The 16,956-nt window shown below is 32.0% G+C and overlaps 3 protein-coding genes and 1 non-coding gene across 12 annotated transcripts; 2 read left to right on the top strand and 2 right to left on the bottom strand.

Annotated features, from left to right (window-relative positions):
- Positions 1-1,882: 1,882 nt before the first annotated feature.
- On the top strand, positions 1,883-6,059 carry LOC137835785 (endonuclease III homolog 1, chloroplastic). 5 transcript variants are annotated; one of them, XR_016520922.1, is made up of 10 exons: positions 1,883-2,215; positions 2,286-2,371; positions 2,559-2,595; positions 2,670-2,776; positions 3,259-3,325; positions 3,730-3,821; positions 4,021-4,158; positions 4,519-4,864; positions 5,167-5,250; positions 5,668-6,059. XR_016520922.1 is itself a non-coding variant. In XM_068644450.2 (10 exons), the coding sequence occupies exons 1-10, from the start codon at positions 2,125-2,127 to the stop codon at positions 5,726-5,728; spliced, it is 864 nt and encodes a 287-aa protein (XP_068500551.2). In that variant the 5' UTR covers positions 1,883-2,124; the 3' UTR covers positions 5,729-6,059. The 5 variants fall into 5 exon arrangements, 4 of the variants coding, with proteins under 4 accessions (XP_068500551.2, XP_068500547.2, XP_090158351.1 ...); XM_068644450.2 differs by having other exon boundaries at positions 4,519-4,623; positions 5,672-6,059; XM_068644446.2 differs by having other exon boundaries at positions 4,519-4,623.
- Positions 6,060-6,440: 381 nt separating this feature from the next.
- Positions 6,441-6,512, top strand: TRNAP-AGG (transfer RNA proline (anticodon AGG)). The gene has a single exon. It is a non-coding gene; the product is annotated as a tRNA-Pro (tRNA).
- Positions 6,513-8,015: 1,503 nt separating this feature from the next.
- FTA (farnesyltransferase A) lies at positions 8,016-11,430 on the bottom strand. Of its 2 annotated transcripts, none has more exons than XM_068644440.2 (5): positions 11,055-11,430; positions 10,745-10,854; positions 9,905-10,025; positions 9,698-9,793; positions 8,016-8,686 (listed from the first exon to the last, which is right to left on the bottom strand). In XM_068644440.2, exons 1-5 carry the CDS (start codon positions 11,307-11,309, stop codon positions 8,222-8,224), a joined length of 1,047 nt encoding a protein of 348 aa, XP_068500541.2. In that variant the 5' UTR covers positions 11,310-11,430; the 3' UTR covers positions 8,016-8,221. The 2 variants fall into 2 exon arrangements, with proteins under 2 accessions (XP_068500541.2, XP_090158349.1); XM_090302223.1 differs by having other exon boundaries at positions 9,905-10,036; positions 11,055-11,402.
- Positions 11,431-12,024: 594 nt separating this feature from the next.
- On the bottom strand, positions 12,025-15,866 carry LOC137835784 (S-adenosyl-L-methionine-dependent methyltransferases superfamily protein). 4 transcript variants are annotated; one of them, XM_068644441.2, is made up of 8 exons: positions 15,697-15,866; positions 15,002-15,158; positions 14,842-14,889; positions 14,290-14,356; positions 13,850-13,950; positions 13,511-13,555; positions 12,655-13,125; positions 12,025-12,304 (listed from the first exon to the last, which is right to left on the bottom strand). In XM_068644441.2, the coding sequence occupies exons 2-8, from the start codon at positions 15,134-15,136 to the stop codon at positions 12,131-12,133; spliced, it is 1,041 nt and encodes a 346-aa protein (XP_068500542.2). In that variant the 5' UTR covers positions 15,137-15,158; positions 15,697-15,866; the 3' UTR covers positions 12,025-12,130. The 4 variants fall into 4 exon arrangements, with proteins under 4 accessions (XP_068500542.2, XP_068500544.2, XP_068500543.2 ...); XM_068644443.2 differs by having other exon boundaries at positions 15,002-15,183; positions 15,697-15,826; XM_068644442.2 differs by having other exon boundaries at positions 15,002-15,161; positions 15,697-15,822.
- Between the last annotated feature and the right edge of the window lie 1,090 nt (positions 15,867-16,956).

Raw genomic sequence — 16,956 nt, 5'->3', positions numbered from 1 at the left:
AAATATTTTGTTTGAATAAATCAATTATTTAATTTGGAATTGCTAATTTTAACAGGGTAAATTTTAATATTTAACTTATGAAAATAAAATTTAAAAATCTAAATTTTAATATTGAACTTATCAAAATGAATATTATTATAATATTATACAATTAAAAAATATTGTTAGATAACCTTGTAAAAAATAATAAATGCAAATATTAATATTGATAGAGATGGAGGAGAAAGAAGAAAGGGAAATAAGGGAGAGAGTAGACAGGAAAAGAAAAAGACGTAATAGAGACTACAGAACGAAAAGGGAGTACGAAAGTTTTAAATAGCAAATTTGAGTTATAAAAGTGTTGACTAATAAAAATATGAAATTTTTAATTAATATATTTTAGGATTAATTGAAATTTTGATCCTAATGTTTTTTAATTATCTGCAATTTTAGTTTTTTTTTTTCTTCCATAATTTTAGTTTTTGCATTTCTTTTTACACAATTTTAATCTTTTACACAATTTAGTTTTGAAATAATAGAAATTTTGCGTATAATTAATCTGAAAATTCAACAAAGTTACATGTAACTAAAAAATAAGGGATTTTTGAACCAAAAATTACGAATATTTAAAATTAAGTAACTATAATTACATGAAAAAGAAAACCGAAACCAAAATTAAAATTAAGCTTACATTTTTCGTCAAAATTAAATTTTATCAAAAATACATAATTATACATTAAAATAAGAAAACCTAAAGAAATATAATAAATAATCACTTGAAATTGCATTAAAAAAAAATCTTTGATTTCAATAAAAGAACCTCAAACAATTACAGAGTATATAATATTTAGTGTTTTCAGAATCATAAAATGCATTTAATTTGTTTACAGTGTGTGGGAAGATTTTGTAGAATTATTTTATGACAACTTTTTTCTATGATCAAATATTGTTCGGGGAAAAAAAATACACATTTTCAATATCATAATGGTGAACATTTTATCTTTTTATTATTTTCATTGTTGGAATGATGTATTCACATATAAAAAAATAAACAAATAAACGTGTATATATACATATAGTGTGTGCATCTATGAAGTTTAGACACTTCTCTTAAATGGCGTGTTGGTGTCGGATACTCATATCGGACACTGACACTCGTATGACACTTGTAGAACACGTATCTGTGAAGTGTTCAATTCAAAAAGTATTTGTTGAATTTCTGACAATTCTAGTATAGTTCTAACATAATTTTAAAAAAGAAAAATACATTAATTTTATAAAAACTCAAGCTTAATATATAATTTTTTTTAATGATTATAAAAATAAGAAACAAATCCTTATGGATTAGTCATGAAAAACGTTTTTATGCTCTAAAAAATAATCTGTAACATACTTATGCACATAAATCTTTATTGTCAATTTATATAATTCATAATTATATAATATATAAATCCGAATCTGTATCTCTATGTCCTACATTTTAGATATTATACGTATCTTTGTATCCGTATTCATATCGTAGTATTAGTGTATGTGTCAGTGTCTCTCTGCATAGATCATATAAATATAAAAATGTATGTGCAGTCCCTGAAAGTGAGCAGTGTATTCAAAACTAAAACTTTCTCAGCCAAAATTCATTAAATTTTAAAACTTATTTCAAGAAGAAATTTTAAAAACAAAAATTCAGAAATGACCTGAAAATATTTCTAACTCTATTCAATAAAATTTGAAAACTAAAAAGCCTTTCAAAATATAAATCAAACACACCATTCTATGAGAAAGCTTATCCATCAAAAAAGTAACTGCAGTTTCCTTAATATTGTTACTTGCAGTTAACAAAACCAAGAACCTAAGGATATTGTTTCTTTAACAAGATTAGCTTGGAATCCACCTTTTGAGAGGTACCATCAAATTTATAAGCAAGTAATGTATATGAGAATTTCATAACAATGGAACACCAACAAATAAACCACCTAGTGTCATTGAACTGCATAAGGATGAACTCAAAATAGCATGTGTATATGGAACACATAGTTAAAGATTAATAGTGATACCCTCTGATTCAGAAACAAGATAAATTGGTAGAAGCCAGCTGTTCTCTTCACCCCAAAACATAAACATCTAAAAGACAACATTTTTCCTCAGATGTCGGTCGTTTCTGTGTTTGGTTTGGGCCGAATCCATGTCTCCCTTTCAGCCAAAACCACTCAATCTTTTTCCTCAAAATCTCATTCAGGTTTTCTAAGAATAACTCTTTTTTTTCATCTCCATCACAAATAAACTTCCTACTTTTTTTTCTGCTTCAGTGTCTCAACTTGGAGCCTCTGTGATCAGCAAAAGAACCAGAAAAAGCTTGCAGCTTCAACAAATTGAAACGGAAAACCATCAGAAAGTGAGAGATTCATTGTTGTTTGAGCTTTTCTGACCCCCGGAATTTCAATTTTCAATCAGAACTTTTGAATCCTTTTAATTGGTCCCATTTGTGAAAACTCTTTCACTTGTGATATGAACCTGTTAACTGCATCTTTAAGAGTAAGTTTCATTCTGTTGACGTGTGATGTGAGTTTATTCCCATGCAGGAGATCCCAGGATTTGCAAATGAATTGGTTCCAAGAGGTGAGTGAGTGTCTCTTTCTTCCAGGCTGTGTCCTTGGTTCAGGAAGCTTAAATTTTGCAGTTCATATATGCAGGTGAAGCCCCTGAGAATTGGGAAGAGGTTCTTCAAGGGATTCGCCAAATGAGGAGTTCGGCAGATGAACATGAACCAGTTGCACGCGAGGAAGCTGCTGATAATAGTGTACCTCCTAAGATCTAGCACTGTATCCTGCTACTGTTTAGAAATGTGATTATGAAGTTATAAATTATAATATATACTTTCTATAGCATTGTCTCAGTTATAATGATAGATGGAATGAGATGAAATTGAATAAACTTATCCTGACTTTGGTTTGATATTCAAGGGTTGGTAAGGAGAGTAGTGAAAACTAAGTTGGTTTCAGCCTTTATCCCAAAGTGGGGAAAAGAAGGATATAGTTATTCCATCACAGAATTTGGGTCAATCATTAACCATTATCATCGAACTAATCCATAACCTATTTGCTGGCTCCTATTAGAATTACTCATCAATACATGTTTTGAATCCTGAATTGGTTGGATTTTCACAGGGACTTTCTATTAACTACTGTGATTATTAGATTTTCTTCTAATTTCAGCATACTGTATGAAGCATGATTTTATGGAGAAATTTATCCTTATGTAAATTCTGATGATTACAACCAGGAAAGAAGATTTGCTGTCCTGGCATCTTCCCTTTTATCAAGCCAAACTAAGGAGCATGTTACTCGTGGTAAGTATGCATGCCTTCTACAGTTTTAAGGACTCTCTTGGTTTTCTTTTGTTGTTAGCTTGCATTGCAGCATACACAGACTCATTCTAATCTAAGGAAAAAGATACTAATATTATTTTTTTTGTTAGGAATCAAAGTTTGAGTTCGAGTCTCATATCGAGTAAAAATGAGAAAGTTGGCTCATAAATTCATTTTCTTAAAGTTTTTGATTGAAAGTGATGTCATAATTTCTTATATGAGTTGGTTTGATGTTGATCGAGATACTTGTGGTTAAAAATACTTCTGCTTGACACCCTCCTCCCCAAATCATGTTAAATCACCTGCTTTCTTAGTGTGATCATATTCAAGTTGCTTATTTAAACTGTTTTAGATTTTTAATTACAAGTGTCTACTTTTAAGAATAGGAGCGACTCAACGTCTTCGTGAAAATGGCCTTCTTACCGCTGAAGCAATGAACAAAGCTGATGAAGAAACCATCAAAAATTTGATTTACCCTGTATGTTCTTTGCCAAAGTATCTATGGTAGCTGCAGGAAACCATTTTCTCATGTGATTCAAATAATCTGGATTTGGTGGCAAATGAAGGATGCTGCTACCTTTGAGGCATCCATTATTTCCATAATTTTCATGTTAGCATGTCAAATTCTTTCGTTGTTATGTACCATATGCTTATACTTTATAGTATTCTTTTTCAAGGTTGGATTTTACACAAGAAAAGCCAGTAACTTGAAGAAAATTGCTAATATTTGCCTCATGAAGTATGATGGAGACATACCTAGCTCAATTGGGGACCTACTCTTGCTGCCAGGAGTAGGTCCTAAGATTGCTCATCTGGTACATACAAAATGCTTTTCTATTTCAAACAACACTTTTCCTTTTAGTTTTTGTTAAAATAATCATTCCCTGTATGAAACAGCTCAAGTTTTAGTCCTTATAAAGGTGTGCAGGGACTAAAGTTTATGTTTTTTAAGAACTAAAGTGTGAAATAGAATGAAATCACCAGGGACCAATGTTTATTAACAGGATAAAGAAACTAAAACTTATGTATCTTTTTTTTTCATAGTAGGACTATTCCTAAATGAGTGTCACCTATAGTGACAAAAATGATTATTTATACTTTTTAAGCTCATTTTATTAGTGATAACAGTGTTCAATTTTTTCTTCTTTAAATTCACTTTGTTAGTGGCAATATAGGTTATGATTATGGGATGGAACAATGTCCAAGGGATATGTGTAGATACTCACGTCCACCGCATTTGCAATCGTCTTGGGTGGGTTTCCAGATCAGGCTCAAAACAGGTTCATACAACTTTGGTGGCATCACATCTTTTGCTTCTTCACTGATTTTCTGAAATTGACATTCATATTGAAAAATATGTTTATTATAATATTTTTTACTGGTATTACAAAGTGTTACTAGTTTCGTTTCTTATTCAAAACTTAGAAGCCAACTGTCTAGTATTATTAGCCTTTGTTGCATGGTTCATTGTCTCCCAACATCTAGCCATCTAGGTTCTGATACAGACAAGGCAATTAGGAGGTAAATATTTGCGAAGAATTCCTAAGAATTCAGGGCTTATATATCTTATGTGATTAATATTTATGTCAGAAAGGGAATGTCACTGATTCACTATCACACCATATCACTTGTTAACTGTGATATCTGTTGGAGATTACACATCAATCAGAATTAAGAACATTTCATAAGTTGAGTACATTTTTTAACAGTATCTTTCTTAATAGTATCTGAAAGTTGCTGCAATTATGAGTATGTTCAGCAGATAAGAATTTTTGCTTCTAGTGTTACAAATTGAAAGTTATTAATCCTCTTCCATTTGCTAGAAAACTTTGACACCAGAAGAAACCAGACAAGGGCTGCAACGATGGCTTCCAAAGGAGGAATGGGTTCCAATAAATCCTCTTTTGGTATGCTAAGCTCATTTCTTTTGGCTGATAAAAAAAAAGCTCATTTCTTTTGATTCTATATCACTCTCAACAGATGCCCTATATGGTTACTTTGGGTGCCATACTATTCTGTTTTTACTGCATTATAACAAGCATGTTGCAGCTTGTTTAATCCTTTTCTATCTTATATTCCAACATTGTGTATACTGATATCAGAAAATATATTTTATTTCACTGCTACTCTTCTGAAGGAAAATATAATCTCTCTAAATAGTCTTACAATAGACTTCTCAAATTCATATGTTCTGTAAAATGACATTCAAAACCAGAATTAAAGATAATAATTATTGCTGATTCAAATTTCCACACAAAACTGATAATGATTTTGAGTTTAATACTTAAAAGATATAGATCATTCTCTGACTTGAATACAAACAGGTAGGATTTGGACGATCAATTTGTACTCCTCTACGGCCTCACTGTGGAGAGTGTCTTGTAAGTAGCTTCTGTCCATCAGCATACAAGGAGGCTTCAAGCTTTTCCAACTCCAAAAAAATTACATTGAACAAGAAGCCTTAATCTACCCTATTGGAGCTGATCAACTTTTTCTGAGGTTCATGTGGAAGGATTTGACTCCTTTCAAATAAGAGAAACATAAGTAATTTCAATCTGGATAAGAAGAACATCAAGTATTCACCTTCTAACACATGCATGTACATGTAATATCAAGACTTGATATTCTGAAATTGTTTATTTCATTTTCTAATGTGAGAGGAGCCAAGATCTTCTGATTATAAGATAAAACTTTACTATCATGTTAAGACTGCAAAATCTTCATTCTACAAATTTTGAAAATAATACTTATCATACATCTCCAAGAACTTTATTCATGTATTTGATTTATTAGATGTTGTTTTTTGAGATCAACTTAAAGAAGAATGGACACATTGTTTTTGTAAAACATTAATCATAATTCCCTTATAAGCTGTCTATAAAAGGATAGTGTTTCCTGTATCTTAAACTAATTTTACTTCACATCTTCACCTTTACCATAAACCATGCAAGATATATTATGCTGTTTAGATCCTAAATCTAATTATAATTAATAACTTTTTATGGGTATCTTGTAAAACAATAAAATTTCGTTTTATATATAAGAATGATTAATTAAACTATAGTATTAATTATTATATACAAGCCTATAAACATATGGGCATTTGGTCTAGTGGTATGATTCTCGCTTAGGGTGCGAGAGGTCCCGAGTTCAATTCTCGGAATGCCCCTTTTTCTAAAAGTAAACCTTAAAAATGTATTGGTTTTTGTTTAGAATATTTCTTTTTATTATTAGATTAGTTCTTTTAATTCATTTTAAAAATATTTTTAGACTTTTTTTCTTTGATTTCTCAGCTAATTTTTTATTGTAAGAGTCTATATTTTTTACAGATAATAGAAAAAACTTAATAAATATTATTTTTTAATATGCATCTCAATTTAATATATGTAATAGAACTTGTGCAAGTAATAGAAAATACTTAAAATTTAAAAAATTAATTTTGTAAACACTCGATTTTAAAAAAATTATGGATAGAGAAAAAGATATATAATAATATGATTTGAGATAAATAATTATCTTTTAAATAAAGTATACAAATAAATTGATTGATGGTAACTTTTATTGTGAAATTTGTGGGAGTCACGTGATTGGGTGAAACAGAAAGAAGGTGATAATAATTTAAAAGTGAAGTTTTTCAACTGCCACAGGTTAAGAGACCAAAAACAGAGAAGAGAAAGGCTAAATACGATTTCTGTTTAAAACTAAAATAAAAAAAAAATCTACTATAAAGCATACTTTGTTCATACAATTCTACTTTTATTTTAAAAAAAAAAACTAATATGAAATCGCATTAACAAATAAGTTTTCAGTTTTTTAATTAAAAAGTGAAATCATAAGTTCGAAACCACCATTTGTACATTTTTATAAATATTTTAAATTCTTTCCATTTCGGTAATTTAAAAAAGAAAAATCACCAAACTTACCCTAATGATACATGTATCTTGTCCCTGCATCTTAGGATTATTTGAAAGCAAACTTGATATTTTTTTGTTAACAAATATTATTCATATACTATGATGATTTCAAAAGTATTTTTAATAAAAAAAGTATTCTTAATTTATATATAGTTGTATAGTTTAAATTTATATTCATTATACTATTTAGAAATACTCACTTCATGTATCATTTATAGTTTTTATTTCTTATAACAATTAAAATCTCCATTCTATGTTTGTCATATTGGAATAATCTTATATTCACTTAAAAACGAATGAAAAAAGAAGAATAGTAAAACAGATGAAAAAAGATGAAAGATCTTCAATCGTGATTAAATAATAGGGGGGTAAAAGTAAAGTAAAAAAATGGTAGAAACGATATCAATATTTGTAATATTTGTATAACTTGATTTTTATTGATGCATATTTGTATATCCTTATCAAGAACTCAAACGAAAAATATATTACAATTATCCATTTTATATATATGTTATGTCTTCAACAAAATTTCTAAGATCACATGTATATCATAAAAAAAGTTAACACTACCTATCAGTTCATAAGATCCGACTGATTAGTTGGTTTTTTCAAATCAGAGGTAATCTCTGGCAGGCTCTGCTGCTTTCCTCGTTTTGTACAAAATTTTCTTTGTTGAATTGCGCAATGTTAATCTAACAATACAAAGATCCTTCACTAAATTTATATATAGATAAGCTAGGGATGATTTATGGATCCAATTTGAAAAGCAAAGGAAAAGACTTAAATTTGTTATTGTGCAGAGACTAAACTATATTTGCCTTTCAATCCATACACTCAAAATGACAGTAATGACATGAGAAAAGTAAATAAATGTGCACTGAAAGAAACAACATGAGGCATCACTTCCAACGAACTCAGATAAAAATTACACATGACATAGAGCTGTCCTTAAATAACTTTGGTACTAGGCTGACAGAGGAAGCCTGCTCTTGCGCCAAATCCAATAGTTGGTTCTAATAGGATCAACGTGTTCTAGGATAGAACAAATATTTCGTGCTATATTTAAATTTTGATGTTCCCCTCTCCCATTATCATCTAAATCCTGTTTATCCATATCTACTGCATTTACACCGTCAATGGCATTTCTCATGTCTTCATTTGGTTCATAACCAAAGCATATAAGATCCAAAACAGTGCCAAGAGCAAACAAGTAGTTGCTCTTAGTTCTCAAAATCTTTAAACACACAGAAGAAACTTGTGGATCATTTACCCATGAAGTGGTTTCACCTTTATAAAGTCCTCGTAGATATCTCCACGAGCTTTCATTTTCAGGGTGGGATATAATGGCTTCAATGGTGTAAAGCACTTCAGACTCTCTCATAGCTTTTAGCCCCCCCAAGAAAGGAGACCTTGTTATGACAAAATATCTCTGTAAAAATTATTAAATGTTAACTTTCTAAAGTAAGAAAAAAAAAAAGGAAGAAAACTTTTTAAAAGTAAAATGGATTTTTCATGAACATTAATAATTTTACCCCTGAGCATATTATATTACTCAATGATTTTACTTCTTCGTTAATTAATTAGGCAGGGTAAGAAGACAAGAAGGTGTCAAGCACAACATGTGGCAAATCTTTCTTTTTTAACAGTTCTTATTGCAGAATTTAGTTGATTCACACCCATATATTAAATTTGAGACCTCATTCTTTTTTCTGAAGAAGTTAAATCATACCCTTCCTTCTGAGGAAACCTCATCATATGCAACCCTTTCTTCTTAAACAACATTTTACATGCAAATCTTTATTCAGATAAAACCATGAATTTCTAGTAACATGTGTTATTAGTTACTCGAATAAAGAAGATTTTTACTTTCCATAATTCTATTAATCAACACTTAAATTTCTTCAATCAACAGTAAATATAACAATATGTTTGTGAATCATCACTAAAATATTTTTTTGTTAATTAGAAGAGTTTAGAGATTTTAGAAATTAAAAAAAAAAATCTATGCTTATTAGATATTTGCCATTGAAATAATATGTCAATTAATTTAATTTTCCAAAATATTTTAATTTAATTTCTTACATTTTTATAAAATACCTGGGCATTGCATTGAATTCTTACTAGCTAAATTATATTGAAGAGATTGATCCTCAAATCAATTTACTATTAGAGATCTAAAGTTTGTAAAAAGCCTATAAGAGAATAACGACTCTCATTAGCTTAAATTAGAGTTGATACGGAACTTTGACAAAATACAAGGAAGATACTTATTTTTCAATTGTAATTATTAAAAATTAGAAATGTAAGATTAGGGGTACGAGGACGTGTGAGAGAAGGCGTCTGACCTCAATTAGTTAGGTAACAATCAAGCAAATCCATGATGAGTATTTATGACATGGTCCTGTTCAGACTAAAGATAACAGGTAACATAGTTGCATACCTGATTCCAAGCAGAATTATTAAAAATGTCTTGTTCAAGAAGTTCTGAGCAATAATTAAGCTCATCTTCCCATCCTCCAAGTGCTTGAAGAACCCACTGTCCACGCAACAAAAGAAGGGTTTCAATAATTAAACCACGCCTCAGACAAAGATACAAAAGCTAAAATTGTGAGCATTTAGATTTGTGGTGACAATAAGAGAAACAAACCTGTCTATGCGACCATGAATGGTAATGTTTGGCGTCATTAGAGAGTATCTTTTTGGTGAACTCCAGCTCATCCTTTCTAGCTTCAGGTCCTAACTTCTCAGCAACCCATCTTCTATGATGCCTACAAAACATCTGGCATGAAGATCAATATGATGATGTATGTACAAAAAGAAGTTATACTCAGAAGCACTTCAATTCACGACTGCCAAATACCAAACATAGCATACAGAAGAATCATGGTAAAAATGATTTTGTGCAACTGGAATGGCTAATTATTATGAACAAAAGAAGCATTTCAAAGCACCTGCTTCAAAGACACCACAGTTCATAATTTTCACAGTATAAACCCTTTTTTAAATAAACTTCTTTATAGGCATTTAAGAAAATAAGAAGATAAAATGAATTGTGCTTCTCGTGTGAACTAAAATCAACTTATACCCTAACTTTAGTAGCACTCTTATTTACTTTAACTTATCAAAACTAAAGTGCACAAGTTGATTTAAGCTTATGAAGAAGTTCTACCTTCTTATTTTCTTCTCTTACATAAAGAAGTTTATCAAAGCAAAGTCTACGACAAAATTTACTTATATGAAAAGACAAATAAATACTTATGTGATTCCTAACTACTAACAAAATCCTTATAAGGTTCGGGAGAAGTCAAACAACCAATCTTACGGAAACAGTAATTGCAAGTAGATTTTAGTTTACGTGAAAATTTTGATTCGACGTTATTTTCTAATCTTACAACAGTTGTTGAACAAGCTAACAGGATTGCCAATCGCAATAATGAAGTAGCGGCAAAGTAACGAACAAAGAGCAGAGCAGAGCAGAGCGTCTCACCACATCTGATAATTTTTGGAATTTCCAGCTGCCATACGCTCCACAAACTCCAGTTCACTCTGCAAGTCAACTTTAAGCGACTCAAGTAACAACCGCCGGAAATGCCACACCTGCAAAAAATAAACACAGACAAATCAGTTCAATCGTCATACGCAAAATGCAATCGGAAGCATTAACTTCAAATATGATTATACGACACACATATTAGTGAGGAATGAGTAATGAAGATTTACAGCAGAGGAAAATTGAAACGCGATTCGAATTATTTAGGTTGTGATATCGAGAGAGAGAGAGAGCTAGATAGACGTACAGTGTAATTGCCGGAGTTGAATTGGATAGCTTCGGCGGTGAGAGCGAGGGCGCGAGGGGAGCGTTCATCGGCGAGGTAAACGGCGCGAAAGTAATCCATAACTTCGGCGAAGTCTTGCGTGTACTGGATCGGAACGACGGGGTTGGGGCCGTCGTTTTGCGGAAGTGGAGTAACATCTGACCACTCCGGCCTCTCCCTGAGCGGCACGCGTTTCAGCTCCTCCTCTTCGCCTTCAACAACACTCCCAGATTCCATCCTTCGATACTCTTCTTCACTTCGCTTTACTTTCTCCCACGCACCCTCAATTTAGATTGGGGTTTTAACTTTTGCTTCAAGACCCTTCTTCTTATGGGCTTGCTTTTATTAGCCCAATTTAAAAGCCTGTTTGACGTTTCATCTGAATGTGATTCCTTTCTTTTGGCATTTCATTAAATTTATTTATTTTTAATTATTATAAATTAGTTGATTGGTTCTTGCTAAAACAATTAGAGGAAATAGTATTTCAATATTCTCAATGCAACCTTCAATGTCATCACACACTTTTTTACTTACCCATCGCTGTGACTCGCTTCTATCGCTAAAGTTATTCCTTCCCTCTAATATTAAGTTTCGTCACCATAAATATATATTAATATTTTTTAATAAAACAAATCTTACTTTTAGTTCTTTAACCAGTACCTTTAGGATACCTGTTAATATTTTTTGAAATTTTGCTTCCTTCTTTTCATGTATAGGATTATTTAGCATACATGGATTAATAAACATTTGTTTAATGAAGATCTTTAAAATTACTGTATTCGTTTTCAAACCTGGTGGTCGATTAATGTCGAGGATTAATCAAAGAAATCTCGAGGATAAATGTGCGAATTAATGAGGCAGTTTCACGCTGATGATCACATAAACTGATCATTCAAATTAGGACCTCCATTATTGATCACATAAACTATAAGAAAAATGGAGAAATTATAGATTTAAAAAACAAAAGAATGCCTGTGATTCACATTATAAAATGTATGGTTTCATTAGAATTTTTAACGTATGTCTGCCAAGGAAGTATCTGGTTTTCGAATTATGGTTTACTTGTGAAAGAACTTCCAGATATCCCTGTCAGCCAAATCCTTGACTAAATGTGCTCCAAAAACGCCCTCCTCGTCTATCAGACTTCTTAGTTGTCGTACTCCATTACTGAATCCAACATAGTGCCTCTTGGTAGGAGCTAGATATACCACACCATATGGGGGCCTCAAGCACTGATATCAAAAGGAAAATAAGGAAGAGGAATTAAAGTTACGCGGTTACAATTTGAAACTCGATTTAATATTAATAATTCGGTTAAAATAGAAAAGGAGAAACTTTGAAAATCAGGGCAGAGGCATAGTTACAACTGCATCATTATAAATACGCTGCTACTGCCCAAGGCTAAAAATAAATCAATCAACAAATGAGGGTGGAAGACACAACTTATATCCAAGCACATCATGATCAGCCACTTGTCTAATAAACATATGCCACATGTGCGATGTTTACCAAAACAACAGAGTAAGGAAAGCATATACAAGATTTTCAGTAAGTATAGACAACCAAGCATAGGAAAACAAACCTTCTTAATAAGTGCATACAGCTTCTTCAAAGAGGTAATGGAGTATGGAATCTCTGTCATTAAGATAACATCATAGCCACCCTCTCCTTGATCCGCCTCACTGCCTCTTTCCCATGCTCGACTTCCTGAGAGCTTCCTAGACCGTCTTGAGTAAGATTCATGGCCAATGATGCTACCATCTTGGCTACTACATCCTTCCATAAAATCTTCCTCAGAAAAACTCAAACTCATTCCAGGCATAACTTCATATCCATCACTTTTCACAATAGACAGCACGGTTGGTAATTCTTCCCAGTCCCCAGCATAAAAGTTAACCGATGGTGCCAGAGTCTGTCTTGAAGGAGTAAGAGGAGATTCAGGCTGTCGACTCTGCCTATCACGGGCTTGCTTGAGATTAGCAAGGACATTTGGTATAGTTGTGCATCTTATAGTTTCTGCACTCTGATCTTGAAAATGCACCACAGAAGCCCCCTGTTAAATAAAGAACCAAATAGAGGAGAAATCAAGTTATTTCCAAAGAGTGTATTTCTTTGAATGAGGTAAAACTGTTACTCGTTGCTAATTATTCTCCCCAAAACACTACAAGTTTCTCGTATTGCTATTTACTTGATTGTCTGTATGTAATATTATCCCAAAAAAATTGAAACTCTTGGCAATCACACCAAGAAGACAGTGTAATTCAAGCAATCAAATGACAAATAACCACTGCCTGCACAATTTAAATTTCCGTTCGTGTCCATCAATTTGCTGTAGGAAAACATCTACCTAATGTATTATTTCCAGCTTATACATAATAGACTAGTGACAAATGAACCAGCAAAAAGATCAAGGGATACCCCAACCCAAAACTGCATACCTTCAAGCAAGCGAAAATTCCAGGCAGTCCATAGTTGCAACTGAGCTGCAAAATACACGAAAGCAAAGAGATTTGTAAATTAAAAATGATCAAAACTACCTTTAGTCCTTTTTATAAGAAATAAGCTATAGTGTTTTTAACACACTAACTTGTTTTTTATATAAAGGACCAGGGGGAATAGAATAAACATGATTGAAAGAATAGGGATCAAGGAAGAACAAAAGAAGGAAGTTTCATAGATGTAGCTAATATTTTGAGCATTTGAAAAGTGAGGACAGGACGAATGCAGTGCAAGAATTGAATAAGATCAAGGCAATAAAATGTTCATGCACAATATACCTCAAGTACTCTTTTTCCTCTGAAAGTCAGTTGCCCATCACGAATCTCATGCTTAAGAACACTGACAAGATCAATGGAACTAGTCCAGGATTTCAGAGAACCTACAAAGTCAAATGAGTAAATTTGATATTCACGAGACAATAAATTACATGTATATAGCAAAAGCATAACTGTTAAAAGACATTTTCCTCAACACGAATCTTGTCATTATCTTTTTTTCTGATAAAATATGGATTTGGAGCTTGGTTAATTTTTTTAAGATGATCATAAGCTAACCGTAAAGATTTGTCACTTTCCTTTCATGCCAAATAATAATTTGGTTTAAGAACTATTATAACATAATAAGGATGTATGCTGTATTAATTCTCAAGTATGTTACTTTTATGGAGGTATGAAATTGGAAGAAAATGTTTGTTCGCATGAAAACATCAATTACATACCGTCAGGTTTCAAGGATATTGCCTCCGAGCCACTGAATCCAACAATATCAGCAATACTGACTAAACCCTGTCAGAGGTTTAAGAGAGCATCAGCGTGAAACTATAAAACTGTAACGTTACCTTAATCTTGTTGAAGATAAGATTTCCACGAGGAAATTTAAAAAAAAAATAAACGACACAGTGTTCAAGAAAAAGAAAAATATTAGGTGTTATTAAAAAAGATTGAAAACCCATCGTGGAAAACACTTCAAAAGCATACAATAAACCATGAAATGTAACCAAAACATCTTATTTCAGTATGACTTAGCAGACAAATTCTGTTATCGAAGCAAAATCTTTATGAAACCAATGCCTCCCATACATCAATGTCAAGATATAAAACTCACATCCACTGTATTGATATTTATTACAAAAGAGACAACAACAAAAATCTAAAACCTTTTTCTATAACACCAATCTGCCATAAAGAATTGTATATTCAGGAGACAAGCCATCTGACTCAGCCATCCTTCACAAAACAAATACTACAATACGAACCACACTAAGATGTACCTTAAAATAATCCATATTCTCCCCATTATCCTTGTCATGGAGAACTGCCTGCAAAGCATAACAAATTTAAATCAGCGCCACACTTTTTAACCACAACATTTTTCAGGGAGTTGAGTGGTTCTGGTGATAGGATAGCCGATTCTAGAAACAGGAATTGTACCTTGGAAGGGAGAATCTCCACGGCTGGTGATGGGAGATGAAGATCTTTCTCAGGAACGGAGGATATGCTGAGACTTCCACGATCATGGGGCACTAATCCAGGTAAGCACTGTGCAAGCAACGCCGGTGCACGCATTGCAGTAGATACTAAAAGCAATCTGCTGCAACAACCGATAAGACGAGCTACTCTAACATGTTCAAAATTTAAATATAACACATAAAAATAAAAACAATAATAGCAACAATCACAAGCATTCAGTGCGTTTTACTGCGACCGAATCGTGCAATCATAAAGCAAGAAACAAAATCATAACCATCTTTAAGCCAATTTAAAAGAAAGAAAGAGAGAGACTATAATTTATGAAGTTGAAACACAGTTTAAGGAAGTCAATTAAATAGAAGGATGCAGAGAAATTGAAGTTCTGTTCCGTCTCTGAGCTCAAAAGAGGGGAAAATTCACGGGTGGATAAAAGGAAAAGGCAGTAGCAGGTAGCGAATTAGCACGAGCTTCAAATCGGAAGTGGCGCGGGTAGTAAGAAAAGAAACTTGTGAATTGAAAAAGCGAAATTAAACAACGCATTAACGGAAATTGGAAGCGGAATCGCAGGAGAGAAGGCGGAATAAGAGACGATCAGGAACAGAAATGATTGAGGGAAAAGGAGAATTGAAGGAGAATCGCGCGAGAGAGGAGAGTACCTGAGAGAGAAGAGGTCAATGGCAGTGTGAAAGAAGAGAGAGGATTTGGATTTGGTGAGGAAGGAAAAAGAGCCAAAAGTTGGAAGTAGCAATTTGTAAAGAAGAAAGAAGAGCAGAATCAGAGAAGGTTCCAAGTTAGAGAGAGGCCTGCATCATTGCACGTATTTCCCAAAATGCCCTTTCCATGTATCTACGTTGTATGTTTTGGTTGGACGTTTACGGGGTGGGGCCAGATCATATCACACGCTTGTCTCTAGACTATATACCTTTTTTCACTTTTCTTCTTTTTCCTAATTAAATTAATATTTAATTTAATCTCTAATTCATTTTTAACCCAGGTTTAACATAATACACTTTTAACTTTCTTTTCGGTGCACTCTTTTATATTTATTATATTATATTATTATTAGTCAGATGGTGTGCTATCGAGTACTGAGATAAAGATATTTCATAGAGTATTGTTGAGTCCATAACTGATGATATTTTGTAGTGTGCTATTAACTATCAAGATGATGAGGTAATGTATTTTATTATTGAAGTGTTTGAGATGTCGAGATCTTGTAGTGTACTATTCGAATGTTTAGAAGATTTAACTCGACATTCTGAAATATCTCGACATATCATCAACATATGCGATAAACATCTCCTAATCAGAAAGAGGTGTTTAACTACACAATTATCAAGAATTGTACACTAAATAATCTACAAATCATGATTAATGGTACTTGAATCTAACTTAGTTATCCGTATAATATAAAAAATTAATATTATTAGTATAAATAACTAAAAAAATAATGACATGTATTTTTGTCTAGAGAGTTCAGAGAGTAACTTCTCAAATAATTGAAAGAGTGCCTAAATGAAAAACTTAACTCTGGAATAATTTTAGACAATTTGATGTACTTTAAACTAGTATTTTTATAATTTTTTTTAAAATAAAAGTTTTTATGTTAGAAATCATTATTCAACTTGACATCTCGTTTATGTTGACACCTCAAACAACAACAATCATTTATCATCACATAAAAAAAGTATTATTAAAAAATAAAAAATAAATACAAAAATATGGGGGACTAGACCAAAACTCATATATTAACAAATTGGTAGACTATACCTATTCATAAAGAATTCTAAGAACAGACTATATGGTAGCGTATGATACCAATGAAAAGATTATCTATGAATAAATCTAAAATTAACCAAATTATCAGCACACGCAGTCCTTCATGAAAAATATGACTAACCATAAATCTGATTTTT

This window comes from Phaseolus vulgaris, chromosome 5 (assembly GCF_051622355.1).
Source record: "Phaseolus vulgaris cultivar YP4 chromosome 5, ASM5162235v1, whole genome shotgun sequence".
NCBI classification, from domain to species: domain Eukaryota; kingdom Viridiplantae; phylum Streptophyta; class Magnoliopsida; order Fabales; family Fabaceae; genus Phaseolus; species Phaseolus vulgaris.
This window is presented reverse-complemented; position numbering and strand designations above follow the sequence as displayed.